This window comes from Canis lupus, chromosome 6 (genome assembly GCF_003254725.2).
Source record: "Canis lupus dingo isolate Sandy chromosome 6, ASM325472v2, whole genome shotgun sequence".
Lineage (NCBI taxonomy): Eukaryota > Metazoa > Chordata > Mammalia > Carnivora > Canidae > Canis > Canis lupus.
The window spans coordinates 74,321,018-74,345,589 of NC_064248.1; the positions used below are offsets into that span (position 1 = coordinate 74,321,018).

The 24,572-nt window shown below is 36.5% G+C and overlaps 1 protein-coding gene across 2 annotated transcripts in view; it reads left to right on the forward strand.

Moving 5' to 3' along the window:
- NEGR1 (neuronal growth regulator 1) overlaps window positions 1–24,572 on the forward strand; it is an 813,773-nt gene that overhangs the window by 703,601 nt on the left and 85,600 nt on the right. Inside the window, exon 7 of one of the 2 annotated variants that reach the window (XM_049111800.1) lies at window positions 113–247. The exons of the other annotated variant lie outside the window; for it this stretch is intronic. Coding sequence (XP_048967757.1) covers window positions 113–228 — 116 coding nt within the window. The 3' untranslated portion in view covers window positions 229–247. Of the gene's footprint in view, window positions 1–112; window positions 248–24,572 lie in introns of those variants that run through there. 2 annotated transcript variants of the gene reach the window in all.

The window sequence follows — 24,572 nt, forward strand, 5'->3', positions numbered from 1 at the left end:
AGACCTCCTGTGTATATGTTGCATGACTGTTGATTGTCTCATGAGTGTTTGTCTTTTATGTATGATTAATACACAAAATGTTTTTCTTTTCTTTCCTTTTCCCTTTTTGTAGAAATTATTGAGCCTACTACCTCTAGTCCTGTCACAAGTCCAGGTCAGTATCCACATACATTCACAAAGTATGTTTGGGTACTTTCTCCATTAAACAAGACCTCTGCATTGTCGTAGAAATAAACCGATTGGAATATGGGCCGCATGCTTGCGGCACCGCTCTAATGTCTGTTACTTGTCCTTGTCTATCTGTGATTTGTCCTCCCTTTAGATTTTGTGATCTGACCCCGATCTGAGGCCAGTATCTTTTACTTCATTCTCCAGGGCTTATGCACTAAAATCTGTGTCACGTTGTGTAATAGTTGCAAGGTGATTAGTTTCTACAATATCTTTGCAAACAGAGCTGCAGAGAGTGCACAAGATTTTCTGAGTACCTATTAAAAAACTATATACTTTGGTTTGGTATCTCATTGTTATAAAATCATTATGAAACAGGACAGCGTTTAGTGCTTCTAAGGGGAATAACTGAGGGAAAACCTATACTTGCACTCTTGGAATATGATAGTGGGAGATTTTGGTCTCTTGAAACTGTCAAATCAAAGGACTTATTTCAGTTGTGTTTTATTTTCAGATTGTTCCTAATTCAACCACAAATACTCAGTCTGAAAAGATAGCCCATTGCTATAAGTGTGTTTTTAAGTGTTGTTTTTAACTGTGAGCATTTCTGGGTGACATGAAATCGAGATAAAAGCTATTGATATTAGAAACAACCTTTATCTTGTTATATAGGAATTTAGCAGTTCATTTTGAATGTTGGCTGCTGGCTATTTAAAGAAGAAAGTGGAGCTGCTAAAGTTATTTAGCTTTGAAAAGTTCATAGGGATTTCTTGTAACTGCTGAGTTAAAGGATTTGTTGATGCTGCCTACCCATAAAGAGGTATAAGTTGGTTAAATAGTTGTTTCTCCTCTCATTCCAGAAATGGCTCTAAATTTTAGTCTAAAACAAGATTTGCTGATCTGAGAAACTGAGTGTTTTAGAAATGAAAAAAAAATTCTATCTCAAATTGTAATCAATCAAAAATGCTTAAAATTACTTTAGATGATTATGAATTATCCCCACCCCCTGAATGAAACAAGTTTGAGCAAGTCTATGATTATGTATTTAAAGAATCTCATATTATAACACTTTCTGGTCAAATTATAGAATACGTTTCCATAACCTCTCAAACCAAAGCATATTTGGAAGTCTATTTTAAATTATTTCACAGTTAATGCATACAGGGTTTAAGTTATATGGTTAGGAAAACTTCTCCCTCTCATGGATAGGTTTAATAGCCTCCCAAGTTTGAGTGACATGTCAATATAATTAGAGCTATTAATCATTTAAATCTGATTTTTCTCTTAACTTATAAAAAGACTCACTAACTCTGATTCCTATGAATACCTAGGGCCTCCACAGAGGTATATAATCTCACATTCATATGAGATCTTAGAATTATTAATCGTGTTAGTAAACTTTTTGATCTCTTTTTCCATCAATTTTAAAGAGGATATTAAATAATTTACATATCACTGTGTCACCTAGTGGATTGAAGTAAAGATGAGATAAGTATTTACTTTTCTTCTCAGGCCATGCCCTAATTATTAGATGAAGTTTTCATAAATTAAAAGGGCAGATTACCTTCCCTTTGTATTCAGATAAAGAGTGGAATGCCAAATGTTTTAAGAAGTGGTGTCTGGTGGCATTCAATAATAGTACTGCTGACTTTATGTTTTTGGAGAAAGTTTTATTGATTGACGATAAGCATAAAAAGACTCTTTTTCAAGAGGCTATCTGTATCAAAAGTTCTTTCAATGGAAAAGATTCTTACAAAAAAGATCCCAAGTCATAAAGCAAACAAATACATTGTTCTTGCCTCTACAAAGATTCATGTCTTTGAACAATGCAGAGCACAAGGGTTAAGAACGTGGCCAACTGCCTGGGCTAGAATCCTAGCTCTGCTACCTGTCAGCTGTGTAAACTTAATCAAGTAACTTAACCTCTCTCTGCCTCAGAGTCATCATTTAGTAAATGGGTTGAAGGTGGAATAATAATAGTACCTATCATGTAGCATTATTGTGAAAATTGAGTAAGTCTGGTAAGGTTCTTATAAGAGTACCTACTACAGAAAAAGTATGATAAAAGGATAGGTTAAAATGTGAGGGAAAATACACACAAATATAACATATTAGTGTATAAAATATACACATATATAGCATATATATGTAGATATATTGGGCTATATATCAATTGGACTATGTGGTCCCTCAAGTACTGTGTGACCTAATACTTTAGCAACTTTCTCTAGATTGCCTAAGGCAACAGTCATTCAAATGGTCAAGTGGTCATTGGCCCCAAATTGGTCAATTCATTGCCAGGATTCAAGGTTTCAAAGCAGTGAAACATGAAAAATAGTTTAAAATTGAATTCCTTAGCACTGCAATCTTAGGGGGAAAATCATGTAAGCTTTTTCTTTAAAAAAAAAAAGGATTATTGTAGAAAGATTAATAAATGTAGGTTGAATTGAATAGAATTGAAGGGTAGAAACACAAAACCAGTGTTCAATGAAACTCATCCTTCATTAATTGTGAATTTGTTAAAGGCCTCCAGAGAATGGTTTGGTTAGGGATTTGAAGAGCATGTGGTTATAGCAGGATTTAAAGAGTGGTATAAATGATAAACAAAAGCTTTTAAAAGTATGTGCAGTCTGCTGTGCAAGATACGAAAGAGAAGAATTTGGCAATATATAACTAAGCCAAAGATCATTAAAGGTAGATGAGAAAATAATTTACCCTATGAATAAAGCCAAACTATTAAAAGTCCCAGTTATTTAAAACAAAGCTTTAAAAACATTTTATTCAATAAAAAAATAGTAAATGAAAATGTTCACAACAGTATTCGGGGGTAAGAAGTCTCAGATTTTCAAACTAGTTCACTTACGGCTTCCACAGAAGTGGAAAAAGAGAATGTAAAATAACTCAAGACAGATTTCATATTTTGTAATATTACTGTCAGAGAGTTAAAGCAGAGATAAAGTGGATATAGTTATGAAAATGTTGGACACATTGAGAATATATTGAAGAAAGTAGATTTATATCATTTATGTCCAGAAGTTCTAGAGAAATGAAGGTCCTGGAGTTATAACTTATATTTTTTTATACAGTCATGACAAGTCAGATTCTGTTTCAATTGAAGGGAATGAAAATTGAATTATTAACATCATTATTCAAGAAAAGGCCATGAAATATAGTAAGTAACAAGAACAAAAGCAAACTCTTCTTTGATCAGTCTCAGAGTCTCAGAGTTTGAAAGGTAAGGGACATTTTTCATGGTGAATGAGATATGCAGTGAATTCGAAAATTTAGACTACTATTATTGTAATTACCACAACAGACCCCATGCTATCCTGGGCAATGGTCATCTGGCTTAAAAATGACTCCCATTAGGCCGATAACAACACCACCCTGTTAAAGCAACTTAAACATTTACATTCATTTTTTTTAAATTACATTTTGTGATCACCTTTGAAGTACATCGTAATATTAATATTTGACTCTTATTAGTTAAAGGATGGAAAAGAGGTAAGGCTGAGGTCTGTCTACCTTATTCAGTATAAACCATTGAATCTGCCATAGCAATCTATTGGTTTGCTAGTGCAGCCTGTGTCTGAATACCCTATACACAAATTAATCTCTCCTGTGACCTTGAGCCCATCAAGTGAAGGCTGAAGTTCCTAGTCTGGAATCAAATTTACAATGATGCTTAAATTCTGGTTTTATATTCCTAGGTTATCACTGTCTACAAAGTGATCATCAAAAAAGTGAAGAGTCCAGCCATTTATTTGGCTCCCTGTAGACTCACAATAATTAGGTCAACATTAATTTAGCCAACATTGTTTAGTCTGTAGGCAGAAGATTAAAATTGGGGGCTTGTTGAAGTATTACAGATTCCCCCACCTAATATTTGTCATTACTTTGTCCCTAGAAATAATCTTTACCAGTCATCAGTTAAAAATTATTATTTTGTAAATACTTTAACTGTAACTGCATGCCATTGTTATTTGTAGTAAAAATGGCTTCATTTTATAACTCTAGACAACTGGAAATGTGGTTTAAAAATGATGTTTTTCATTTCTGAAAACAAACAACAAAGTCAATGCAGACCCTTGAGTTGGACCTGGGAAACCACCATTTAAAACTGGTTATTGTTAAACACTTTGTATTTATTGGTGTTTTAGGAACATATTAAGTCCGTGCAACAAACCCGGTTCCATTTTACAGTGAAATAAAAAGACAAAACGAATAGTTCACTCAAAGTCACTCAGCAAGTATATGGCAAAACCAAATTAAAATGCCCAATACTTAGTCATCAAATATATGTGCCTCACTTTAAAGAGCAGAAATCTCTTGTGGAAAAAAAAATAATGTTTATAAACTGAAATAATTTCTGTTCACCAGAAGACACCACAGTATATAAAATCCCACTTTAAATTGAATAATTCCTGATTCATCTACTTTGCAAATAATATTTCACTTCTCTGGTTTCCTGAGTTTTCTTACAAAGGAAAATGCTTTCATTCAGCTTACCCCAGGAAGCCCCATTTTCTATTTGGAGGCTATTGTTCATCATTTAGCAAACATTTATTGAGTAACAACTGTATCAGACACCAATCGCTGACAGCATAAGTTTATTATTTTAAAGGGGTTTATAATCTATTAAGAAAACAGGCATATGTGTAACTAACCATTATTCAAGATAATATATTCTATAATTTCTGTATAGAGAAAAGGCAGACAATTCCGCCTAGAGGAAATCTTCATATATATGGACAGCATCATAGATTAAACTTAGTTGGCAAGGAATATGGGTACTACCACAAGCAAAGGAAATGCTTAAGAAGTCAAAGGGGTACAAAGTATAGAAAATGAGAAAAATCTGATTGGATTTCTGTATTTTTACTGTCTACCACTGTGCTGGTCCTTAGTGGGTCCTCTATGCATGCCAGATCGTTTCAGCGAAAATACCAAACCACTAAACAAAGCATTTGAACTGAAAATTAAATACAAGAATTAGGAGATTTCCTGACAACTAACTATATCATAGCTTTTGGGTTATATTAGGTCATATCTAACTTCCAGCATTTTTTAAACCCCTGTAAAAGGAAGGTAATAAAATAAAAAACACAAATTTACTACCAATTAAACCAAAACTTGCTCTCTTGAATCAGTTTATAGATATTAACAGTTCCTAAAAATACTTTTTATGCTAGCATTTTTATGGTAATTGAAAAAGGGCATTAAGTCCGTTTTTTTTTCAATTTCATTATCAAGTTTTATACTGAAAAACAAAAATGTCCACTTTTCAAGTGGTTGCCTTTTCTCAACAAATGAATGAATGAATGAGTGTGTGAATGGCTTAGAAATTCATATATAGTCCACAGAGCTAGAGCATAAGGAGAATTTTATAAATGACAGTAGTGTGCTTCAGTAAAACTTAATTAGGAATAGAGAAAATAATCAAAAATCAAGTAGTTACGTGATAGCATGGAAAGACTGGATAATTTGTTTACTTGTTTGCTAAATAGAAAATTTAAAAATATCAATGCCTGGATCAAAGGAAGATACCTAACTACCCATGATGGATGGATGGATGGATGGATGGATGGATGGATGGATGGATGAGGGAATGGGTGGATGGATGAGTGAATGAATCCATGGATGGATGGGTGTGTGAATGGATAACAAACATGTAGTTCATAGGGCTGCAGCATCAGAAAAGCAAGGAAACTGGCAGAAATTATAAAGGTAAGACAGCTGGTGAAGTTTCTCTGAGTTCCCAAGAACAGCTTAATGGGCACCGAAATGTGTCAGACCTGCATTATCTACTGGAGATGCAAGTGATTGGCCCACCGCTTGTCTTTTAAGAATCTCACATTCCACTGGAGGAGAAAGTCATGGAAACAGAAGAAATAAATATAAGGCAATAGTTTCTGTAATACAGATATGTGTGATGCACTCTGAGAACTCTGATTCCCGCTTGAGGAATGTCAGGAAAGGCTTTCTGAAAGAGAGGTGATTTCTGAATAGTTTAAACAGAGAGATAAAGGGGGAAAGCCATTCAAGACAGAGAGCTCAGCATGGCAAAAAAAAAGTAGGGGCATAAAATAGCACAGTGTGTTTGAGAGAGATTCCAGATAAGCTCTAAAGTGTAAATTGAGCAGAGGTTCAGTGGGACTCTGGATGAACAGGGCAAGGTCATGAAGGGTGTTGTGTAGGTTGGAAGTTTGGTCTATTTAACCCTAGGCATAGGCTGATCATTAGGCTTCCTATGCAACTCTGTGGTTCAAGGTACAGAATTAATTGGTTTCAGAAGACTGACACTGGAAAATATTCTTATATAATATCTGGGAAGAGATGAGAGCCTGATGTAGGACAGTGTTAGTAGCAAAGGAGAGAAGGGAATCTGTTCAAAAATTATTTTTTTAAAGATTTTATTTATTTATTCATGAGAGACACAGAGAGAGGCAGAGACACAGGCAGAGGGAGAAGCAGGCTCCCTGCAGGGAGCCCGATGTAGGACTTGATCCCAGGACCCTGAGCCAAAGGCAGATGCTCAACCACTGAGCCACCCAGGTGCCCTTCAATACTTACATAAAAGGAAGATTTATCAGGGCTTGTCACTGATTAGAAGGACAAGGAGAAGGTCAAACAAGGATGACTCTCATCTCCTTCTGCAGATGGTGGGACACCAACCACGATAGGGAAAAGAAACCACTTGTCTTTGCCAAATGGTTTGGACTTCATCCTGTTGTTTGGGAAAGGATTCAGTGTTTTGTTTTATGGTAAACCGGGGAATAATATTACTGTGTATTCTGCAGACATAATTCTCTAAGAGTAGAAAAGTAAGAATGGAAGTGAGGAGGCATCAAGTGAAGTCTCTGAAATCCCAATCCCTACAGGTTTGTTGCCATCTCTTAAGAAAATGGCCACCTACGCACAGAAATCTCTCTGCAAAGCTGGTAATGAGTTCTAGCAAAAGAAGTATCGAACTTGTGGTATTATTTCAAAATGTATTTTAAGGTCTGTGGGGGTTTTCCTCCTAATTCAAAACAATCAGGCTTCCATTATTCTCTGATTGTTAGAGTGTAAAGAGTTTAAGACAGCTCAGAATATATTTCAAATTCTAATTAATATGCCTGAATATAATGAATTCAGATATTAATTATAATTATCCATAATTAGTTGATTAATTTCCAGATAAAATATAGCAGAAAATCTATGATGCAATTTTCTAATATGATGACCTTTTTTTTTTACAGATGAAGAAAGTGGGGTGCTCTCTACTCTCACTGCTTATTTGGTCCTTTCTTCCTTGACATATATTCAGCTTTGTCTCAAAATATCATCTTAGGCTGTTGGTCTTTTGGTTTACTCTGGGTTCAGAGTATAGCTCTACCAAAGATATAGATCAAGGCCTCAAAGTCAAACACCACACAGACTAATAACAACCCTTTAATATGTTAAATCAAATGGTTAACATATAGCAGAAGTATTAAGATTATTAATGATTACCATGTCTCTGCTTTACATACATAAAACAAATGGACTTATGAATGTGACCTTCTAATAAGTACTTGCCAGGTACATACAGTACATTATATTATATAAGAAATCATGGAGTTCTTTCACAATCATCAAAGGTCTCAATGCCTTGCATTGTATTTTGGAGGCCTGTGTCTATCGCAGCTCTGGACGGTGAGGTCTTTTATAGAGGGAGATAAGTTTTTTGTTACTTCTTTTTATTTTGAATCTTTTTTTAAAAAAATCTATCTACAGCGTCTTGAAGAGTGACTGGAATATGCAAACTTGCTGCGCGAATGCATACATGAATGAGTGAATTGACACGAGGAGTTTCTCAGCAGCTTGGAAAATTAGAATTGAAGTGCGTACCTTTATATTTTATATTTTAAAAGAAATAAACATGCATTTTTCCAAGTCCACCATAGAGCTGAAATCCATATAGGGATGGAGTTCCCATAATATATCTATTCAAAAAGAGAGAATCAAAAGGTGATGGAAAAAAAAACAAAAAAAAAAAAAAACAAAAGGTGATGGAAAGTAAAATTTCCTCCCAAAATCCTTACAAAAGGGGAAGTTTACTTCTCATCTCATCATTCCTGGTTTACCAGTAGAAAGAAAGAAAATAAAAGTTACCTCTATTAGCTAAACACTGATTAGATGAATGTGGCAATGTCCTGCATTTCAGAGACGTGCAACATTTATTGAATGCGTGAAGAGACGGATGGATGGATGATTTCCTAGGCATATTAGGTCTTATTGCTGCAGCAACAAATTGCCGCACACATAGTGATTTAAAACAACACAGATTTATTATCTGATGGCTCTGGAGGTCAGAAATCTAAAATGAATCTCACTGGTTCACATCAAGTGTCAGCAGGACTACATTCTTTTTTTTGGAGGCGCTAGGGAAGTCTGTTTTCTTGCCTTTTCCGGATTCTAGAGGTTGTCCACGTTCCTTTATCTGTATTCTTATTCCAACTTCAAAGCCACCAATGGCCATTCAAGTTTTTCTACAATTGCGCCGCTGACTCTTGCTTCGCTCTTCTACGTTTAAGTGCCCTGGGATTACATTGGACCCACTCAAGTAATCTAGGATGATCTGTCTATTTTATAGTTACTTGGTTAGCAACCATAATTCTATCTGCTACCTTAATTCCCTTTTGCAGATGATGAAATGATTTATTTTCTCTACATCTAAGATTTTACCTCAAAACCTACTAACCCTTCTTGGATTTTCCAATATTCAGGTCATGAATTTTTTAGAATACTGATTACATGAACATTGAATTTTACATTAAATGTTTATAATCAGCCATTTCATCGTATAATCGCCCATTTCATCGTGAAAATACCCATTAAATTAGTCCTGTTTGTGAAGCCACATTATGACCAACAATATTACAATATTTCATAAAAACAAATAAGCTGATACTACACACACACACACACACACACACACACACACAAGACTAAAAGATCTTAATGTAGGAGATAAATCCCAACTGCCCAGTGGTCAATTAGAGAAGGAATCCATACAGGAAAGAATCAGAAATGCTAGTAAATCTTGAAACAATTGGAGTTAATGACTTTTGGTGTAATAAGTGATTATTCTTTCAATAATACGTGTAGGAAACAGTTCCTTTGTTCTTGGACATATGCTCCCATAAATGCCAACAAACAAATGCTTATTTGTTGATTCCAAGTAGGAATGCATATATTTTAAGTTGGCCTAACTTTAAAAGGAAAAAAGGTAGGTTTTTTCATTTAGGAAAATAGGAGTAAAACTGCTGGGAAGGTAAACCCTCTGATTTTTGCTTTTCTTGACAACTTTTGGAGAACACAATTTTCACTTTCATGCTTCTTGCCTCCTGTAGAACATCTGTATCCTCAGTCATTCCTCCCGACCCAGAGATTCTCACTGTACCAGGAATATTTATAGTTGGAAATGAATGAATTTCAGCCTGTTTTTATTAATGGAATCAGTTGTTAAACCAATGCAGGTTTGTATGACACTCTTAATGAAAAATAACCTCAAATACACAGCTTCCTAGGAGTAGTTGTGTTTTTAAAGGCCCTGCCTGCTTAACCCTAAATAATTTATTTCTAATGATGGAAATTTCACAGTTGATCGTGCACGTTAAGAGGATATTATTGGTCAGAAGAGTCTTTCTGTTGCCATGTAAATCACTAAATCCAGAGATCCAAATCTTAGATCTCTGCTGATCATCCAGTCAGGTTTATTTGCCAACTTTCATCTTTGTCACATTATTTACCATAAGTAGACTAAATAAGGACTTCACAAATGCAAATAGGGCTATTTTGTACTTTGTTTGAAAATGGCGATCATATAACTCATATTTCAATGTGAGTTACAGTATTTTCAACAGACATCTCCTTCTCAAAATAGTCTCGTGATCTATGAATTACTTGTCTCAACACTTTACAGGTAAGGAATGTGAAGCACAGACAGGTCAAATGACTTACCCAAGGACCCACAAAACCAGCAAACATTTTTTTGTATTTTCCTGCATTTTAAAGGGTTTTATTTCTGTTCTCTTGCCATTGTCACAACAGTCTAGCAACCCAAGCTCATCTGCTGACCGACTTCTTCATAATGATCACAAATCTGAGCTGTCGTAGATTGGGAGGCCCTCGCTTGGGCCCTTTTATTCTAATAGGGATGCCAACTAGTCTTCTTCTTGAAGTGAACCAAGACTCTTTTGTTCATCTAAACAAACAAAAAGAAAGTGCAATCCATTAATGTCACATCTTGTGTCTTAGAGGTTTTGAAAAGAGGTGATGTTAGTAGTTTTTAAAAATCCATTTATTGGTTTATGCGCATATGGACTCTCTGCCTCTAATTATGCAGCCAGACAATGAAAATCTTTCCAATTCATGAACTGCCCACCACATTTACTTACTGCTTTTTATTGTATAAAAGTAGAGCCAATCAATTCAGCAGGGCATTACAGTTGTTAGGCAACCACACATGTCAACATGCGAGCCCGTGCCCTTACTGTGAGGCCTGATTTTAGAAAAGTATTGTGTGGGGGGAAGGGAGAGAGACAAAGGAAGAGAGAGAGGAGAGAGAGAGAGAGGGACAAGGGCATCTTGTATACTCATTTTGTAATTAATAATGGCAACTTGACTAGATCCTTATCATCAATAAGTTTATCCTATCAGAAGTGATTTCTGCTGCCAAACAGAAGTGGTGGTACATCTCACCAATCCTCATATTTCATTTATAGCGCTTTTTTTTACCCTTTTCTGACTTTACTTCCTCCTCTACCATTCTCTTCAACTTCAAGGAGATTTCAGGATTTCTCTTAATTTCAAAATGAGATCGTACCCAGATATGAGTTGGCTGTCTTACTATTGATCATCTAGGTGGTGAGGACAAATCAGCCCTGTCCACTTTCCAAGGTAACATGAGCTCACTTGAAACTCCTTAAGTTCAAGGATTCATGTAGTTATCCATTCATTAATGCATGCACTCATTCAACATCCTTTACCGAGTATCTATTATGTGCAATACACTGCGCTAAATAAATCGTAGGGATAGCCCTAGGATATAATAGTGGAGGCAGGAATGTATTCTACTCTTTCTATCACATCATATGTTAGAAATTCTGCTTATTGGGTTTATCTAGAACTGGTGGTATGTGCACCCAGAAGAAGCAAAGCACTTTGATGAACATCTTACACTGTTTTGTCTTTGTGCTATTTAAAGGCTTCTAGAGAATTCTTCAGTTTATCTTCTGAACTTGACAGAGCAGAGCAAATTATGAGTAGACACTTTGTATTATAATGCATTTGCAGATGACCCAAAGTATAAACAAATCCCATTCTCTGTGCTAACAAATCTGTACTTTTCATAGGCAGAAGAATGCAGTCACTAGGTGGCACCTCGGTGCCATATTCTCTACTGAAGACTTAAGTGTCTTTGCCACATACAGAGGGTCCTGGATTTAGAATGGTTCGACTTAAGGATTTTTCAACTTCAGAATGATATGAAAACAACATGCATTCAATAGAAACTGTACTCTGAATTTTGAATTTTGATCTTTCCCCGGGCTAGCAATATGCAGTACAGGACTCTTTTTGGGATGCTGGGCATCAGTAGTGAGCCACAGCTCCCACTCAGCCACGTGATCACAAAGGTAAACAACCGATAAATTTACAACTGTTCTGCTTTTCCCTTTCAGTACAGCATCCAATAAATTACCAAGATTTTCAACACTTTACTATAAAATAGGCTTTGTGTTAGATGATTTTGCCTAACCGTAGGCTGATGTGTTCTGAGCGTATTTGAGATAGGCTGAGCTAAGCGATGATGTTCAATAGACTGAGTGCATTAAATGTATTTTTGACTTAAAGGTATTTTCAACTTGTATTATTCAGGGTGTGAACCCGTCGTAAGCCAAAAAAGATTTGTACTGATTTATATTAGAATTTTACGTCTTTTCCCCTCCTTCAGTAATATTCACCAAAGTGTGATTTTCTCTAACCCCTTGAGCAAAGATTGCTTCTATAGACATGATAATATATTGAAATTTTTGTATCCTTGACCACCAAAATTGAAAAATTCAATCCTGTGGCCTGGTTGTTGAAGCACACTGTGCAGTACTATCTTTTCGCATTTAATATTTCATTTGTTGGGGACTGAGTGATATAGGATAATCTACTTATACAACATAGTACAGTGATCAGAAGGGCACTGTTAATTATCCAAAAATGCCTGAGAAAACAAGTCAATGATGAGTTTAGGGGCTTAGACTTGTCTCAACTCATTCAAGAATATTGATGATTAAGATGTGGCCCCTGTCCTCAATGAACTCTCTCATTACCCTGAGAATATAGGTTCTATAAAATGGAGTGGTTGGGGTAGATGATCTTAAAGTTTGCTTCCAACTCTTAAATTCTATGACTTTCCTATAAAGAGGATATAAAAGGTCTACGGGTCTAAATCGGCTGTGAAATTGCTTTGGTGTTCCTTATGAGCTTAGTTAAATTGACTGTTTCCCAGTCAGATGGGTACATAGCACTTTGTGAATATAGTTTATTCTGAAATATCTGTGTTGAACCCAGGAATTTAGAATGAGAAAGATTCGGCTCACACATAAATCTCCGCCTCAGGTCAGAGAACTAAGCTGGAACTAAGCTCAGTGAGAGAAAACAACTCTGCCAATTCCTATATTATCAGGCCACTAATTAAAATTCTCAAGAGTGATAAATCACTACTAACTTGTCCTTCACTCTGGCAAGTTCCAGGAATGATGGGTCTTATGCAAATGCAAAAATGTCCAATGTGCTCATCTAACCGTAGATCAATGAACCCTTCAAAGCCTGCTGTCGTGGGATGGAGCGACAAAAAGCTCTTGGTGGCAAGTGAAAACAGGTGACCTTGTACCTTCTTGAGCAGATTTCATATCACCTTCCCACGTTCTCCGTCTGTTCACCCTTGTTGCCTTTCCCTGCCCCACACGTGCCTATGACCCTGAAGAAGAGTTAACGGAGGAGGTGACTTGATGTTTTTCACACCAGTTATCTTTCATAGTAGGTAGTACACAGGAGCCAAAATGAAGTGCTACTTTAAGAACTTGGCAATAGACCTACCTTCCAAGAATAAAGAGCTAAGACTTAACACGTTGCCTTAAATACACAAACAAATAAGCAAAACATTGTTCTAGGTCTTTGACTTCCTTATAAACAGTTGACAGATCTTAACACATCTAATTAAAGAATGTAGGGTATGAATTGGTATCCTGCCAAGGGAGTCACGAGACAAACCATTTATTGTCCCTCTAAGCCCTGACCAGGAGAGATTTCTCTGGCAGACAGAGGCGAACTGGATCTGCCTAGTGAGGAGCCATGAGTGCTTGGGACCGAATCTGATTCCAGGCTTAATGAGCTAGCGATGATACCCCAGGAAGGAGGTCAGAGTGTGTCTGAGTGGACAGCGTTGGGATGAAAATACAAATCATAGTCATTACACTTACTGAGCAATTACTCTGTAGTGGACACTGTGTTCAATAATTCTAAATACATTCTCTCAGTTAACTTTTATGATAATCCTAAGACTGAATATTTTCACCCCAATTTACAGAAGAAACTGAAGCCAGGAGAGCTAATGAGTGAGCGATGGCAGTCAGGATTTATCTGACTCCAAATCCTGTAATCTTAAAAATTGAGCCACTTTTCTGGCTGAGAGTCTCACCCATCCTCTTAAAGGCCCATAAATTCTATGAGAATTTCAAAGTTTTGTCTTCTTATTTTCTGTGATAATCCTTAAGAACCACTTTTACCAAATATATATTTTTTAAAAAGACATTTCCTTATGCAGAATGATGAACAGGTTGTGGGTTTTTTTTTTTGTTTTTTTTTTTGTTTTTTTAATCCTTGGTCCATGCCCATAGTCTCAGGTTGACTAGATCATAGCATCTCCTTTAAAGGAATTTGGACAGATCTTGATTGGAAAACCTACATCAAAACAAGCTGCCTAAGACCTCAGTTTGAATCTGACTTTGTGTTTTTCCAGCTGTGTGTTCTTAACCAGGTTGCTTAACTTCCCCGAGTCTCAGTTTCTTCTGTTCATTATTAAGGGAAAAACAGATATCTATTAGGACTTTGAGATAGCTTAGAAAAATATATATAAATTCCATTGTACCTAATCAAGGTAGGCCGAGTGTTAATTTTGGCTTGCTTTCAGGAGAAAGATGCTGATCAACCAGAGTTTTTATTCTATGCATAGAAACTGGCATCTCTTCTTGAGCTTCTTCTGAATATATTGAGCAAGAGTTCCTCTCCTAATCTTATCAACTAAAAACATAGGAAAAATAAGTTTCTGCTCTCACAAGAGTGAAAGCCAGGACCTAAGTGTTGGCAGATTTGCCAAGATACTAAACACTCCATGTGCTTTTCCTCATAACTTACTTTGGGGGGGGGGGTGAAGGTGGGGGCACATTTATTTCTGGGTTCAACAGGAAGTAAGTAGGAAAATATTTCAGTGAACTAGCACGTATAAATATGCCCAGTTAACACAAAGAAATGTCCCAGACTTTAACTTTTTGAATTACTGTGGGAAGTCTACTTATAAGGTAATAAAACTGATTTCTACAATATTCATCTAAATTCAGTCTTTGTAAATTGTATGTATAATTATATCTATAATTCTTCTATAGGAGAAATTGCATAATCTGTCACATTTATTAGTTTTATTCTCTAAATCGTATTTCTTGTCCATGTTTTATATAGCAGAACTATCATATACAAATAGCAAAGCCATTAGCTTCTTGATAATCCTAGTTTCCAGTGTGTCTTATAGCATTTTTATTGACACAGTTTTTAAAATCATCTTAGTATTTGTTTCCTTCCAAGTACTACTTAATTTAGTCATACCATGCATAGCTTTTCTGTAAACTGATATCACACAAATTTTGTGTCACTGGTGTTTAGTCCTCATATAAACTGAACTCAAACTAAATACCACAACATTTAAAACTTTGAAAAATGCAACATTACAGGGTACAGATTATTTTTCCTCAAATACAGTCCAGGTATCACAAATGTTTTCATTTTTACCTTTGTTTAGTAAAGCATTATGTTAAAATGTTTCTGTTCATATACTGTATATTATGTACGGGATGGGGGGTGGTTTAGAAATGCTTTTACATTTAATATTCCCAACAGAAAAAAAATTCATCTCATAAAAGATTTCATTTAATGTAATTGACAGTTATTTTAAAAATAGGATATTTTAGGGACACCTGGGTGGCTCAGTCAGTTGGGTGGCTGCCTTTGGCTTGGGTGGCTCTGGAGTCCTGGGACTGAGCCCCCCATGGGGCTCTCTGCTCAGGGAGTCTCCTTCTCCCTCTCCCTCTGCCTCTCTCCCTGCTTGTGCGCTCTCTTTTCTCTCTCTCTCTCAAATAAATACATAAAATCTTTTAAAAATATGAAACACTTGGTTCTACAAAACAGAAGGAATATTTCTATTTTGAAAGGAAAATAATGGTTTGTGTTTGAGAATAAACAATAGCAGTACTTCAGTTTAAGCAAGCTATTATGGAGTTCCTCATGCATCATGTTTTATCATTTATTTACATCTAGAATCCCAGTTATTCCTACTTTTAACATATTTTCAGGGAACTAACCTATGTTTGCAGAGTATTATCATACTGCGGATATTACAATATGAACCCTACACTGGATGCATTATTTGAGGTTTTTGTTTTTGTTTTGTTTTGCTTCGCTTTTTCTAAAATCCTGATGTAGAATTAGGCCAATTTAAGTTTAGATATAAAGGAAGAAAAATAGGCTCATTATGTGCTCGTACTACAAGGTTATTCACATCTGTTATATTTAATATTGGTTCTGTGTATCTTTGACCGATCATCTCAGCACAAACAAAGATGCTGATAATTTGTGACCCTAAGAATATTAATGAAGGAATATATCTCTCTTTGATTTAGCTTACCTCAACACAACCAGAAACGTATTCCTATCAGATGATTTATTTTACAACATCCTGGCATTGATCTACACGGAATCAATAAGTAAAAATAATGCTTCTATTCTGTGGAACTTCTGTGGAAGTCTCTGGGCTCCTGGGAGCTAAACTCTGTCCATTTTGTTTAGCTGAGGCCTCTGATGAACAATTAAATGTAACGTGATATGTAAGAGTGAAACAAAGGCTTTTGGAGCAAAGGGGAATTTATATACTTCACTGCAAATACTAGTCTTGTGGCATATTTTGAGACAAAACGGTTCTGTTGGTCAAATAGATTTGATGTCTCTGCACACCATGTCATTGCCTTGAAGACTCAAGCTATGCAGTCAACACACTAGAGATTCTGAAAAACCCCGCAATAAAGAAACCTGGTAAACTGTTTAATGCAGGATTTCCGAAACTTACTTAAGCATGAAATACCACTCCTCCTTTGTTATTAACCAACACTTAGCGTTGCGGAGCATATTATGCTGAACATGCTGTCGATTGTGGCTAAGGTGCCTGAAAAGCCGTCAAAATGCTCTGTCTCCATTCCGCTCCTTCTTCTCAAGTCACACTCCAAAGGCTCTTTGTAGCCTGGATCTGCAAAGTCATCAAGCCAATTCCAGAAAGTCAGCCCTAGACTTGGTGAGCATTTCAACGTTGTTTCAGGCCACAGGAGTTTTACTGATTAAATAAATTATGCCCCAGGATACATTTCACAAGCCAAGAGAATTACGTGTACACTCAACGTTACAACCTTCAGGTCTTGAGTGTATCTTTCTTTTCCAAAAGATCTGGCTTCTGGCCAGATAATCATAGGGCATCCCTAATTACATATTCAAATTTACGATGAACCTGGAGGTTAAATAGAGTCACTTTTGATTCATTGTTGATTATTTCAGTGTATTTTGTCTTCTGAAAGTGTAGAACTCCATAGACATAGGACAGTGCTGATCAATGTTTAACTTTTGACTCTATAAATAAGTAATGTTTTATTTTAACAAAGCATTTTGGTGTGACTTACAAGAACTATAATAGACTCTATTGAAGGCAGATATATGAGTAGTTCTTACATTTTTTCCTTGTTCTCATTCCCATTTCTTATTATTTACATTTTTATAAACCTTGTCTTTTCACTATCACATTGTGCATCTCAGCTTTCCTTGACGTGTTACCAGGGAGTGGACTTTTTTGTATCAACACAGAATCATTGGAGGTTTTGTTGTTATTGTTTTAAAGGTTCCATGGAAATCACCTACTCCTCATTTTATAGATAGATAAACTAAGGTTTGTCAGGCTGAAAGAATTTTCTAGAGTCGTATAGCTCTTAGAAGCAGAGTCAGGTGATAAATCCTAGAATTAATGTTTCTCAATTCAGGTCAAATCTGTTTCATAATGTGGAAAATGGATGGTTGAGACTTTCAGCAATATTCCAGATTGTGGGATCGTTTATACCTCAAATGACATTAAAAATCATGTTGAAAATATTTACTTTGTGATAAAGTTAAAATTCATTTTATTCACTGAATCACCACAAATGTGTTGCAAATGATATTTTATTTTTTTGAAAGATTTTATTTATTTACTTATTTTAGAGAAAGCACATGCATGAGGGGGGCACAAGCAGAGTGACAGGGAGGGAGAAAGAATCTCAAGTAGACTCCGCGCTGAGCATGGAGCCCCATGTGGTTCTCAATCCCATGACCCTGAGATCATGACCTGAGCTGAAACCAAGAATCGGAACCTTGAGTGACTGTGCCACCCACATGCCCCACAAATGATATAATTTTAGAGAAAACATGCCACCATTGTCTTAAAGATATAAATCAATTATATATACATACCAAGTGACTAAAAAAAAAATCACATCTTTATTGGACCCAGTCTATTATTATTAGGTTTCAAATAGAAGAGAATGTGTGTGCACACTAGGGCATGTGTGTATAGAGTAAGTAGATAATAATAAATATGGGGCCAATAATAAATACATGGAAAAGCTGATATTCACTCTTTGATATCATTTGCACGCTAATGCCAATCCTACTATGGAGTGAGACAAAATCTGTAACATTTAAAATACCACAGAGCAGTTACACTATACTGTTTTTAAATCAGCATATTTAAATGTACTATTATAATTATACACATTAAATACTGACAGATCTTAGAGAACAGTTTATTGCAGATGAAGGAGTACTTTGAGGATAAGGTGGCACTTCATCTGATCTTTGGAAGTTCAAAAACATTTACACAGGCAAAGAAGATGAGACATCTTTGTGTAACAGATGTGAGGAAGTTGGCCCATTCCAAAAGTAAGATGTTACCTTTGTCAAAACTGAGTCTTCACTTTAAAACCTGGTTAGGAAAAGTAAAACTAGGGTTCTAGTGAAGAGTTCAGGCAAGGATAAAATGAAGAAAGTGATTATTGTCATTTCCTCATTTAGGTTAATCCTATAAAACAGGAATTTGGCCATACATGGCTTTATTCATTCTCAGTTTGACATGAGCCTGATAGGTGGAGCTAAAACTTGCTTAAATCAAGATGTCATTGGCGATAAGATATTTAACTCAGTTTTAGCCATATTAACTTATGAAGTGGTGAGTTAAACAAAACTTAACCACATTTCATGTTCTTGGAATACGTTTCTATACACAGAAGAGGAACCATGAAGAAATTGTACAACTAATTTTTTGGTATTATGTTCCATTTTTTTGGTTCATAAAAATCCCTTTGTTAATAATCTGTTAGCAAATAAACCCTTTAAAACGTATTTCTAAAATTAAAGTTTAATTCATTAAACAGAGAGTATTATGCTAAGCGAAATAAATCAGAGAAAGGCAAATACCATATGACTTCACTCACATGTGGAGTTTAAGAAGCACAACAAATGAACATGGAGGGGAACAAGAGACAAATGAAGAAACAAACAGACTCTTGGGTATAGAGCACAAACAGCTGGTTACTGGAGGGAGGGAGGAGGACTTGGTGAAATAGGTGATGGAGATTAAGGAGGGCACATGTGATGAGCACCAGCTCTTGTATGTAAGAGATGCATCAATGAATTCTGCACCTGAAAGTATTACACTATATGTTAGTATTACACTATATGTTAACTAACAGAAATTTAAATAAAAACTTGGGGAAAAATCACATTATTTGGCAATCCAGTAAGACTCAGTGTTGAGAAGTGTAGGTTAAATAGTTAATGGACCATAATAAATGTTGATCTGGCATTTATTATGGCTTAAAGATTTTGATTCAGGTGTTTGATATACTGTGGTGTGATTTTTTTTTTTTTTTTTTTTGTAGCTAAGCTATTTCTCCATCACTGATAGACCATACTAAGTCAGGGACTACTAGTAGTTCTTATTCTGTGTGCCTACTCTTCTAGACAGATAGTGACTCTCTAAAGCAAAGGTTGCAAAGGATGCCGTGGCTGTGTCAGGGCTCAGGAAGAAATGATTTTGTGATAAGGTTACTGATATTCCTATCCCCACTAGAATATAAACACCTTGAGGGTGGGAAGGTTGTCTTCTTTTTTTTCTGTTGCATCTTGACTGCTTATAATAATGCCCAGCACATAACAGACACCATATAAATAAGTATATATAGATTTATATTTATTTATTTTATTGACTGATTGATTTATATGCACACACACCAGTGGGCTATACCCAGTGAGCAAAATAATAGAAACAGGGCAGTCTGGCAGACAGTAGCATGTATATCACATACATATGTATGGAGAGAGGAAGGAGAAGAGCAGTATACATGGTGCATCTTTGCCTTCTCCGCATTAGGCGGTTGTGTACTTCAGGCTCTATAAGACACGGTCCCTGGGTATGTGTTGAACTATACTGATCTAGTCCACTTTTTTAAAAAAAGTTTTTTTAATATTAAAAATTCAAACAGTAATTTATGGCCATGGAGAGTTATCACAATCCCAAAAAATCCCAACAACAGGTCTGGTATTTGGAAGACCTTTTTTTTAAATTTTATTTTGATACCCAATGGAAGTCTATCTTCCTACATGGAAGACATTAAACTCTTGCCAACAACTAACATTACTATTAAAAAGACAAGAAGAAGAAAAAGAAAGAAACCTTAATCCTGAAGTATCCTCAAGGTTTCTGTATTTATCCTGCTGCCTCAGCAGTCAGTAGTCAGCAGAGGGTTTCTCACTGATAGGGAATGGATTTGCCTTTGAAGCATCTTTGGATAGAACTGGCCACATCCGAGAGATGAAAATAATAAAAGCCAAGAGACCTGGCAGGCAGCTGCGTAGTGGGCAACCCCATAACCATCTCCACTGAATATATTCCCTATGGTGGAGTAACGACCTAGAGGTCTCCTATGATTAAGGCAAATAATCTTATGAGTGGTCATGAGTATGCACATTGATTGGGTTTGGCAGATTGCATAATCAACTGCAAATTAGCTTTTGGAAATGACTGGCTATACCCGGTGCGCAGAAGAAATAGAAGCAAGGGGATCTGGCAGGCAGCAGGTACCCATAGCAGCTGCATGAGTTGCATTCCCATAATTTACTATTGAAGAGAGCCAAGCCTGGACATTTCATAGCTGTGCTTTTCATTTTTGGTATTTGGAGGGACTGCAGGAGGTTGCTCTGCACTCAAGCAATTTACCTTCAGAGTAGCAGCAAGGCAGTGAGAGTTGTCCTACTTACATTGGTACACCTCTCGAAGCATGATATGCACATCCCTTTTCTTTATACCCAGCAGAAAAGCACAACATCTGCTCTACTGATAATTGGATACCAGCCTCATCTGATGAAAGGATATTAATTTTCACTTCATAGATTAATAGACCTTGGAAAGTCAACTAGTCCATCACACTATCTTATTGCAGGATACTTCCCAACCCAGAAGGACGTGTTCGAGAGAGATAAAGGCGTATTTTACAATGTTATGATTTCGAATGCGATGAACTTCATCTCCATATAGACGGAGAACTGCTTAACCACCCCAAAGAAGGGAGGGTTCTCGATGACCACTACCTCTCAGTTGTTAAAGCAGTTCATGTTTTTCTGTTTGTATATTTTATCAGACAGGCCCAGGCCCCGACTTACAGAAACAATATCCATTTCAATAATTATTAATGGACTCATGTTGAGTGTTGAGCACTGTGCTAGGGACCATGGGGGCTATTAGCTCATAAATTTTAATCAGCATACATTTGTTTCTGTAATGGAAAAAGGTATGAGATGACTTCTCATCTTGTTTAGCATCCTATCCCGACTGAAACACCGAAGTTACATGATTTAATATCTTATCCTGAGTAAAATAGATATTAACAAACGAAAAAAGTTCTAATCATAAGAAACATCAGTGTTAGGCCCTATTTCACCTAACATGTTTTGTTTGATATATAACTATGGAACATATGACATATGTGTTTGTGATATATATATATCATATATATTCATGTATATATGAATATAATATATATATTCATCTTTCCCTATGCTGCATGTATTTACATCTGTATATTGTATAATTACATATTTTTCCTCATCATCTCTATACAGCTTTTTAAAGAAGTAGGGAATGTATATTGAAAAAAGTATATCTGAGATCTTAAACCACCACAATTTAGAGAAGCAACAAACCAAATCTACCCTGGGGAATCAGCTACCTTGAAAGTAATTTATTCATCTGATCTCATAAAAGAGATTGAAAACCCTCAGTTTCAAAAAGGTCCTCAAATTGTCTTGAGAAAAGCATATTGGAAATTTTTTTAAACTATGGAACAAGAATAAATGTTTCTGTTTAAACGCGAGATACATATTTCAAACAATTCACAGGGTTACTTCGGGTAGTTCCAAATACATTTATAATACGCATACACACTCAGTATTATTTCACAAAATTATTCGAACACAGAAAAATCATAAAGATATATGTTGTTTGCTAATAAATGCGCCTCTTTCAATCAGGAATAGTAGTTTGTCTTTACTTAATAACAGCATCATTTGTTGATTGATCAGCACTTATCAGCCCAGTACGTAAAGTACTAGCTAATGTCACTTCAATTAAACATGCATCTCTTATTGGAAATTTCAATATTAATAAGCTCTTCTCCCCATTCTTTCTAGCATACTGGAATCAGATAGCAATTATGGGAACAGGATGCACAACTCTTTACTTATCTAATTCGTAAATGCTCGTGTTTCAAACAAAGACCAGATTAAGCACATCAAAATCTAGTGCATTATTTTGATTGATCTATTTTCCAGTATTGGATGTTAGCAAAGTTGCAGGTGGTGTAGCTGTCCAGGAAAGTGTCCAGTGGAATGTGGATACTGCTTATAAAGTAGGGATTTACACATGTATCCCGTTGATAGGTTATCATAGCACACTAGCAGGTAAATTGCGAATTCCTGTCTACTGCACATCTCCCTAGCTCAGCCAGGATCTGTAGTGTTATTTGAACAGAACAAGCAGATAATCAAACATTCTGTTTGTATAGAATTGTCCCAATTTAAGGTCCTTCAGGATCCTCCAAGGTGCCTATTTGAGTTATTTTTTTTTTTCTTTCTGAAAAGCATTATCTTGGGATAAAAAAAAAAAAAAGACACAATGTAGTCTGTCATAATCCCGGCCCCAAGAAATGTGAATCCTGGCCCCCTAACACAAATTCATTCCTAAAGAAGTAAAAAATAAAACCAGGAAAGCAACATGGATTATATTTCTATAAGGCAAGGATATCAAACTTCTGATTGATGTGTCCTTCACTCTTCCCATCCCCTCTTCCACCACCTGCTGTTCTACTCAAACCAAGACTCAGTTCATCACCATTTCTGATCTTAGGACCTGTCTGTTTCCCTGGATATCTTCCCCCAGACTAGTTACAGACGCCAGTGTGAGCCCATTCCTAGCCCTTTAAGTGCCCTATTTCCCCATGGCTTCTTACGCCGTTTCCATATAGCCCTACGTATGCGCTGCTCATGACCATTCTTTCTATTTTGGAGTCTCTTACATTACTGGGAATCATCCCTTTCTGTTCCACTGGGCAGGAGCCCTACATTAGCGTTGACCATTAACGTCGTTTACATGACAGAGGAATAGGCAAAGGTTATCAGGAAGAGATGAACCTCCAGTCCTAGGCAGCGAGGATGGAGACAGTACTCCTCAGCTGAAACTAGAGCAGAGATGGACTCCAAGGCCTGAAGCCTCTGGCACAATTTTCTGTCAAACCAAACCCAACGCACACCATGTTGTAACAGTTATCAGGTAGCTTCATCAAGGATCCCTCCTGGAAAGCTGGTGTCACCTCTTCAGTGCCTAACGTGTGCTCAGTGTGCATTGTCAGAACCACGGAACTTTCTTTAATGCAGCGATTCCTTGGGAAGCGGCTGAATGTCTTCTTCCCGGAATCACTACCATCTCCTCTTCCTTCCACCTTTTCACAACATTACATACGTAGTCTTTTCCCTCCCCTTCCTTTACTTCTCCCTGACCCCAGAAGCTACGAGATCACTACATTTTCTCGGTCACAAAAATTCCAACCTCAGCTGGTAATAATCATAATATCTGCTTAATAACCTACCTGCAGTGCTACAGGCCAGCGACGGATTTTGCGATACTCGATATAAATACTATAGGTATTTAGGAGAAGAGGGCATGGGTGAGGTAGACTGCACTTAGAGGATGCTTCAAGAAGGAAGTGGCTCTGTGCGATGAGTTTAGCCAGCTACGGCGTGAGGAGGCAGTACCTGCAAGTCTGCCCTCATTTCAGATATAAGGTGTATTCGTGAGTCCCCAGGACCACTTTCTTTTCAAACCAGCTGGCTGTGAATTCAGACACCCCCACAGTCATCCTTGGGTTTGATAATTCATGGGACTCAAGAACGCACGGCAAGCTATTACACTCGTGGTATGATAACTTTATAAAGTTTTATAAAACTTTATAAAAAATCAAGTTCTTATTAGGGCTTAATCACATAAGGCCCATGTGGCTTCCTTTTGATTTCCAGCCACTCACAAAGGTCAGGCTATGTTTTGTCATCTGTTCCCCCAGAGGTCAGAAGGGACATGGCCTGGCCTCCAAGCCCCTGTCATACATCACATTATTAGATGCCTGGTGATGGTCAAGGCCCTCGGGCAAACAGAGACTCCTGTCAGAGTCTGGAGCTGTAAGATCTCCTCCCAGGTGCCAACAGCAAAGTTGAGACTCCTTACCTATAGTCTGGAGGCCGTGCTTCTTAGGAGATAGTCTGGAACTGATGTTAGGGCCAAGAGATTAAGATAGGTAGAATGGAGATAAGTAATTTCAAACAGAAGGATAAATATAAGGAAAGGCTTGGATGTGTGAACAAATGAATGAATGAATGGGAATGGGAATGGGAATGGGAATGGGAATGGGAAGAACCCCAGTCCAGCTAAAGCAGAA